General features: G+C 43.4%; 2 protein-coding genes across 3 annotated transcripts; both read right to left on the bottom strand.

Moving 5' to 3' along the window:
• On the bottom strand, positions 1-3,290 carry LOC118422435 (pro-epidermal growth factor-like). Of its 2 annotated transcripts, XM_035829998.1 has the most exons (5): positions 2,719-3,290; positions 2,391-2,458; positions 1,763-1,855; positions 1,060-1,398; positions 1-716 (listed from the first exon to the last, which is right to left on the bottom strand). In XM_035829998.1, the coding sequence occupies exons 1-5, from the start codon at positions 2,802-2,804 to the stop codon at positions 271-273; spliced, it is 1,032 nt and encodes a 343-aa protein (XP_035685891.1). In that variant the 5' UTR covers positions 2,805-3,290; the 3' UTR covers positions 1-270. The 2 variants fall into 2 exon arrangements, with proteins under 2 accessions (XP_035685891.1, XP_035685892.1); XM_035829999.1 differs by lacking the exon at positions 1,763-1,855.
• A 2,302-nt stretch (positions 3,291-5,592) lies between these two features.
• LOC118423031 (protein NEL-like) lies at positions 5,593-8,200 on the bottom strand. The gene is made up of 5 exons (XM_035830927.1): positions 8,112-8,200; positions 7,356-7,423; positions 6,787-6,879; positions 5,671-6,093; positions 5,593-5,603 (listed from the first exon to the last, which is right to left on the bottom strand). Exons 1-5 carry the CDS (start codon positions 8,198-8,200, stop codon positions 5,593-5,595), a joined length of 684 nt encoding a protein of 227 aa, XP_035686820.1.
• Between the last annotated feature and the right edge of the window lie 70 nt (positions 8,201-8,270).

The raw sequence follows: 8,270 nt of genomic DNA, 5'->3' as shown, positions 1-8,270 counted from the left end.
GCTTTATTTGTAAGACAACATGAAAACAGTATGGGCAACAATGAGCTGTTTATTGTGTCAGTTCTAGCCACAGTGTGCTTGAAAAGCAAAAACACGTAGGTATATCTTAAGATTTGCAGACAGTTTTTTTTTCGTTTGCCGTTCCATCAGGAATAGGAATTATTGTAGCTAATTAGTTCCATGGAAAATCCTACCTTTCATTTCGATATACACAGCCACTCAAAAAACGCTGATATAACATAAATTCAATGTAACATTTGACTGTGCACTTCACCAGCGCTTCAAGCCCTCATACTCATTTTCAGGAACTTTCTTCGGTGGTTTAATACCGTTATCTTGACAATTACTCGCAATTGCAGGTACACCGTCAATTGCAACGCCTACAACATTCTTATGGTGGATTCCACTCTTGGAGATTTCAGCTAAAGCCACAAGACCCCCGGTTGCCTCATACGGGGGCGGTGGACTACGCGTGCCGGGCGTTTCTTCGTGAAGGGCTGCGAAGTCGGGGTTTCGCCAGTACGTGTCGCTGTAGCCGGGAAAGGAGTCACGAGGTTGCTGTGGACGATTGAACTGTTCTTGGCGGGTTGCTACCTTCTTCTTCTTGTACCGGATAAAAATCCCGATGGAGACAAACAAGAGTACCAGGGCCACCGCGCTGACCGCCACTCCGACCACCATGTCGACGTTGTGGTGGTCTGCTTTTCCCCTTGGAGCTGTAAGACACAGAACGCGTTGCCATTCAGATAAAAATATTTGTTTAAACCTTTGTTAACACTAAAACAAACCCAATCATTGTAGCATTTCGCCAATGCAGTTGATGACAATGTCTCTTTGCCAATCGAAGCTTCAGAATCAATAAAAATCAAAAGAGATACAACGAAGTATATTAAGACATAAATGATGTTTAAGCTATTCTTGATCCCTTATTGTGCAAACAGTCAACTATATTCTAACGACAGTTTTCTAATGGGTTTGGCTTACGTGAATCAATCCTAATGGACGAGACTGACAGAACACAAGAGTTAATCAACAAAATGTTTATCTTATAGAACTAACCTGGGCTTCTGTCGTTGTCGTGTACAACGGGACTTGTAACAGGCAGAGTTCTAGTTGTTGTAACGTCGCGGCCGTCTTCAGTCCTGGTGGTTGTCTGTAGTGGGTTTGTTGTTGTCCTGCCCACATTTGATGCTGCGGTGGTGGCGCAGAGTGAATCACTCACGGTGGGACTCAGTGGAGTACCTGCCGTTGTACCGTTGATGTTAGATACTGTAGAGCTGACGCAGTGTGTAGAGTTGATGAGCTGGAAGCCGACGGCACAGACACAGGTGTAGCAGCCTTCGTGGTTCGAACAATTGTGGTGGCAGACGTGGGTTCCGTACCAACACTCGTCAACATCTGGGGAAAGTGTCAAGAAGTCAGCTGCCTGGTTGTTTTCTACCAGAATTTTCCAATATCATTTTCATGCTATTTTCGAAGGTACTTCACGGCTTACATTTTGTATGACAGTATGGATGTAGATAGAATTGATGTCTTTAACATTTTCTTTCATCAAGAATCAGCTAAACACTTTTTCTGACTATACAAAGTAATATCTAACAATGGATTGGGTCCTCAAAGACGAAGTGTTCCTATGGAGGGGAAGTTATTTCACTTTCTTCTAAAGCATCTAGTGCAACAACGTCATTTGTTTCAAGAATACTTCCTCTTTTGTGGTTAAACGTTTTTGTTCTTTAAAGTGGAAAAGCGTTACACATCTTACCGTGGCTACAGTCGTGTCCTTCCCACCCAGGATCACACTTGCAGACATTTGTGTCTTCACATGTGCCGTGAACACATGGGTTATAGCAATGGTCTGAAATAAGGAGTAGCACATTACTTACATAATAGTTTTATGAGGATATATTTACACCACCTTCTAGTTTGGAATAACAATTATACGGGGACAATGCTGCATCTTATTTGAATAGGGCCCTGTCTGTTCTAGGTTGGTGGTTCGTTGCTTGTGTACAGGTGCCATGGATATAAGGTAAACCCCACCCTCCTTACATAACTGTACACCAACACTGTAACAGGACTGATTCTGTTAGTTCGTTGAAACTGACGAATTGTTCGAAAATATAGACAGAATCCAAAATTACTGGAATGACGTTTAGTCCAGTGTCGGAAGCAGGCTTGCTTACTTATGAACATGAACACATGAACATTACACATGAACGTTGACATAAAACATGCATATGAACATGTACACATGAATATGACAACAAACACAAGAACATGAACATGAAGACATGAACATGAAAATATGAACATGAACACATGAACTTGATCACATGGACATGAACACATGAACATGAACATATGAACATGAATACATGAACAAAACTTACGCTGGCAGGTGTCGCCAACTTGGTCCCATCCGGCGCAACACTGGCTACCGCATACGCTGCCCGATGGTCTAGAACGAACAGTAGCGAATAGTTAAGCCCATATAAGCTATAAATGAAGTTCAATTCCTGTATGTCAGTGACAGTGAAACAGTTTCGAAAGCACAGCCCCCTTGAACCCTGTAAACACTACATTCACTAATCACTCTCTGGTGTTTAGAGAAGACTACATCGTACCAAGCACCGACTAGAGAACAGTACTACACGGTATATAGACACAAAGCCTACATACACCAACCACACTTCAGAAAACTGTGCATGTGCTACTCACCCAGACAGAGCCGACGTATTATCAAAAGACACGACAACAACAAGCAGGGCGACACCATAAACAACGCTGAAACCGTCTTTTGTCATGGTGTCAGGGACGATCTGTGTATCTGCAGGAAGGAAATGTCTCTTCCTTGAACGAAATAAGGTCCAGCCGCACTTGAGCAATGGTTGTCAAAGTGTTTTGTAACCCTTGGTGTTGTCGCACACACTGCTACTTCCTCGTATGGCGCAGACGAAATTTTTAGCCGGACCAACGTAACTTGTTGTTGAAGTAAGCTTACACCATACACTATTGTATGGCGTCCATATGGTAACCGAGGCCTTATCAAAAGTTGCGCAACGACACACGCAATGGTTGTGACCTCTTGAATGTAAAAGTGCTTTTGTTACCTCAATGGAAAAAGAAGGTATTGTTTGTGTGTGTGTGAGTCTTTGTGTTCGTGCATTACTATGAGTTTCGCAACGGCTTGTGCACTCTTTGTGACCTGCTATGTGTGAAGGTGCTTTCGTTACCTCCATAAAAAAAATAAGGCATTGTTTTGTGTGTGTTCGTGTTTTTGAATTGTGGTTAGCATACATTATCTATCAGTCAAACATACTTAACAGAAAAAACGTAACATTACAGCAACCAACATTATCTGTATGTATGTATTGTATGTACAAATTGCCATACACTGTATCCTGTACAGGTGTCATGCAATAAAGTTCTATAATCTATAATCTATAACGTTAGAATTTTAGAAACTTAAGAATTTTGGTACACTAATGCGGGTAGATGTTGGGAAGACGGGTCCATGTCAATGTGTGACCTAAGTTGACTTGGTTTGTAATGCAGCAGGACCAGGGTCCTGAGCAGGACTTTGTATCTGTTGTCCTAGAGATACGCATAAAACCTGTCCCACCGCCAACAAAAGGTAAATGTATGTTTACACAAATAACAGTGCCTCATTGAGAAAGCTCGGGTACTCTATAGGTCTCAAACGGCATGCATGTACACGCATAGTGGCTATGGACTTCGCCGTGACAGACAGGTCATGACTACCCGTAGTCGAACAAAAAGACATGAACTATCATTCATACCGAGAGCTATGAAGCTGCTAAATGATACTTAGTATGCTGGAAATTATTCCTATATCTTAACTGCCTGTTGTTCGTTGTTGTCTTTTTAACGATCCATTTTATCTGTAAGTTTTAACTGAATTTTAGTATTATTGTAAATTGGAGGCACTTGTATATTGTTATATGCTATTACATTAGTGTGTGAAACTTTGTGAACCTCGCAATTCAGCCGATTGGCTGCGATGAGTTTCGGTTAAATAAACCATTACCATAACCATTACCATAGCATGCCTAATTACCTCTTGTACGTGGCATCAGGTGTCCGAAACAGATAGAGTATCACTGTTCTACCATTCAATCAGTTGATTGACATTTACTTCCTTGTGGACTGTTTTCTGCATATATGAAGAATGTGATTGCGCAGCTGCTACATGTGAAGCGTCAATGGGTACCGTACTAAGCAAGGCAGGATGTTGATGTTAATTGTTATACATCATAAATTGTTATCATAAGACACACATTTATGGCTATTATTCTTGCAGACACAAGCGTTTTTTTTTAATTTCTAAGATCACATGAAAGCAACATGGGAGTCATTCAGCTCTTTATTGTGTCAAGTATATTGCCACGCAAGCATTTCACAGTTCGCCTACTGTGTCATCAGCAATAGGCGTCTTGTTGCTAGCTACATTTCTGTGTGGAAAATTATCACATTGATGCCTATAGCCAGTCCAAAACTGCTGATATGACAAGCTAACATTTTTATCTACATTTCACCAGCGCTTCAGGCTCTCATACTCATTCCCAGGAACCTTCTTCAGCGGTTCATACCCGTGATCGTCCGCTAGTGGTTCTTTCTGAATATTCACATGCAAGTTACAAAGTGGGGGCGACATCTCTTTCAGTGCCTTACTGGGAATCGCAGGGATGGTGCCTGCCAACGACATATCAACGTTATTCCTATCTGTTATTCCACCCTTGGACATTGCGGCTACATCCGCAAAGCCCCCTGTAGCTCCACAGGCCTCTGTTGCCTCATACGGGGGTGGCGGGCTACGCGCTTCGGGAATCTCTTCGTACAGGTTCTCAAAGGCGGGATTCCGCCAGTGCGTGTCGCTGTAGCCGGGGAGGGAGCCACGAGGCTGCTGTGGAAGGTTTGAGAATAGTCGGTCTTGGCGGGCCGCTGCCTTCTTCCTCCTCATGCAGAAGGCCAGAACCCCAAGGGAGACGAGCAGGAGTAACAGGGCCAACGCGCCGACTGCACCCCCGATCGCCTGGTCGACATTTTGGTGGTCTGTCCTTGCCCGTGGAGCTGTAAGGTACATGGGACGTTATCAGATGTGTGGCATTTCGTCAACAAATCTTTTAGCAAATGTTCAAACCAAATTATACTTCAACAATAGCCTGCAAACGGTTTTGGCGTAAACCGATGGAAGAGAAAAGAGGCGATCATTGTAAAGAATATTGCATAGCACTTACCTGGGCTTTTGCGATTGTCTTGCACAATGGGACCGGTGGCAGACAGGGTCATGTGACGTCGGCCTGGTGCTTCTTGAAGAAAGGAAAAAATTATTCCTCTAAAATGTAGCATCAACAGGTGCGAATTATGTCTTCACATAAAGGAAAAACAAAAACATGGATAAGGATAAGATAGGGCCGTTACGTGAATATCTACCTGTAGTCCGAGTGGTCCTCATCAGTGGTCGTTTTGCTGTTGTAATGCGGGCTGTTGTTGTTGTTGTTGTGGCAATGAAACTTGTGTGTAAACTGCTGGCTGTGGCCCTCGTAGTTCTTTGTATTCGTCTAGCTGATGTTAAGGCTGCTCTTGTTGTTGTGGTTGTGGAACTTATGTGTAACCCTCTAGATGTGGTCCTGGTGGCTCTCTGTTGACCATCTGTTGTAACGTCCTGCGATCGTCTTGTTGTTGTAACGTCAACTGCAGTTGTTGGTGCTGTGGAGCTTGTTTGTGGTGCTGCGGTGCTGGTGGCTATCTGTGGTCGCCTTGCTGTTGTAACGTCAGCTGCTGTCGTTAGGGCTGTGTTACGTATACCGCTTGTAGTTGTCCTGGTGGTTGTCTGTTGTGGGTTCGCCGTCGCTGTTGCCGTGCCCACAGTTGCTGCTATGGTGGTGACACAGAGTGAATCACTGGCGGTTGTCATCAGCGGAGGCTCAACTGTTGTATTACCGTTAGAGGCGACGCAGTGTGTAGAGTTGATGAGCTGGAAGCCGTCGTCACAGAAACAGGTGTAGCAGCCTTCGTGGTTATGACAATTGTGGTGGCAGGCGTGTTGACCGTACCAGCACTCGTCAATATCTGGAAAAATATCAAGAATTTATCTGTTGATTTGTACTTCAATTGTCCAATGCTCAACTAAGTCCAACTGTCTTTAGACTGATTGACAGAGAGAAATAGTTAACTAAAGCTATATTTTACAATGTCATTTGTAACTGTTTGCCCATCTGGATAGTAGATTTTATCAACATGGAGCAAAAATCCGGCATATGCCTCATGCGTTTTGATAATTTTTTGACAACTATGGATGCTATTTTCGAAAGTATTTTACTGCTTAAAATCGCAGTATGGATATTGATAAACATATATCTTTGGAAGGAGATTGAATATCATTTCAGATTTATATATTCTATCGAAAACTAATTAAGCACTCTGTGACCTTCCATATTTTTTGCCCGTTCAAAGTATTATTTGACAATGGAGTGGGTGTCCATGCCAATGTTCCTATGGTGGGGAAGTTGGCTGTTTACCTGCCTTCTAAATCATCTAGCAATACAAAAACAACGTCATTGGTTTCAAGAAGACTTCCTCCTTTTAGGTAAAAAGGATTTTGTTCTTAAAGAGAGACAATGCTCCTCAAATAAAGGCCTCTTGTCAAGAAGGAAGTCTTCCTCTAAAAATGGTTTCCCCTGGACGGAACATGGGAGTCCTCTTTTCTTTCCGTTTGTTTGCTTGCTTAAATGTCTTACATGGGTCATTAAAGAACAATCTTACCGTGCCTACAGTCTGCTCCTTCCCACCCAGGATCACACTCGCAGACGTTTGTGTCTACACAGGTTCCGTGTTCACATGGGTGGTAGCAATGAGCTGAAATAAAGAATAGCAAGTTACATAGTATATCTTCGGACAACCGTGCATGTGGCGGACAAAATTCAGCTCCTTATACGGAAAAATGCTTCCTTAGGTCAACACTGCTAGTGGTTGGTTAAGCCTGCATAAAAATTATTCGAATTCAAAGTCGTGCGACGTTCCACAACGAATGTGACAGCATCCTCACATGAGAGGTTTTAGAAAGTTGCTTGTACGTTCACACTTTAAGTAGTGTAGGAATATCGAATAAAATGTGAATACATTGCTACATTTTATTTGAACTCTGACACTTTTGTTCTAGGTTGGTGGTTTGTTGCTTGTTTACAGGTGCCACTGACATACATTACTACATGGACACTCCAGGGAATGATTCCGTTACCTCATTGAAGCTGACGAATTCGTCAAAAAAAAAGAAGAAGAAAAATAGGCAGCAAAATGATTAATGTGGTTTAGATTGTGCTTGTCACACTTACGCTGGCAGGTGTCCCCAACTTGGTCCCACCCTGCGCAACAATGGGGGCCGCATACGCTGCCCGGCTTTCTGGAAAAGTACCCAACAATTTAGTACACAATCTTTCAATAAAGTACGTTTCAGTTCTACGCCATCGTTTCAGCCAAAACATTACCGCCACTAGTATAGTTTGAATGGTATGGACAAGTATCCCTGAATCTTGCTAAACAATAAGTATACCTGTATTTTGACTGAGCACTCGGCTGAAGTTCAGAGAAGACTTCGTAGTACCTAGTAGTAGCTAAAGAACATCGGTGCATTTTCTTTAGACACACTTACATGTAATAAAGTCTCGACTAAACTACTCACCCGGTAAGCGCCGACGTGTGACCAACAGCCAAGATTACAAGGAGGAAGACACAGTAAACAGCGAAGACACCTTTCTTCATGGTGCCAGTAACGATCTCTCGAGCTACTGTATGTCTTCCTTGAACAGACGTTAACGTAAGTCCGGCCGCACGAAAGGTGGTTGCCTGTGTGCAGGGTAGCGGCAAGTGTGGCCGTGTACGCTGTTACTTCCTCGTGTGGCGCAGACAGAAGTCCCTGACAGAGCAACGTCATTTGTTGTTGAGGTAAGCCTACACCACAAGCTATTGTAAGGTGTGCATAGCATCAATGTGGCCTCATTACGGGTTGCGCAACAGAGTGTGCACTGGCTGTGACATGCGGTCAGAGTGCAGTGACAGCTCTTTTGTTTGGGACCCAGGTGTTGTGTTACCTGTTGAGCAGTAACAAATACAGGGCACACGTCATGCCATATTCTGTCTCTGTTGGGGAATACCGCGTATCGGCCTGGCCCGCTGCCATGATTTTTACGTGGAAAGCACGAAAGGAGGCCTAGGAAGAATGCGTCCCATGTATTCTCTCCTATGTCAAG

The sequence above is a fragment of the Branchiostoma floridae genome, chromosome 9 (genome assembly GCF_000003815.2).
Source record: "Branchiostoma floridae strain S238N-H82 chromosome 9, Bfl_VNyyK, whole genome shotgun sequence".
NCBI lineage: Eukaryota > Metazoa > Chordata > Leptocardii > Amphioxiformes > Branchiostomatidae > Branchiostoma > Branchiostoma floridae.
The sequence above is the reverse complement of the archived record's forward strand: the minus strand, read 5'-3'. Positions and strand labels throughout refer to the sequence as shown.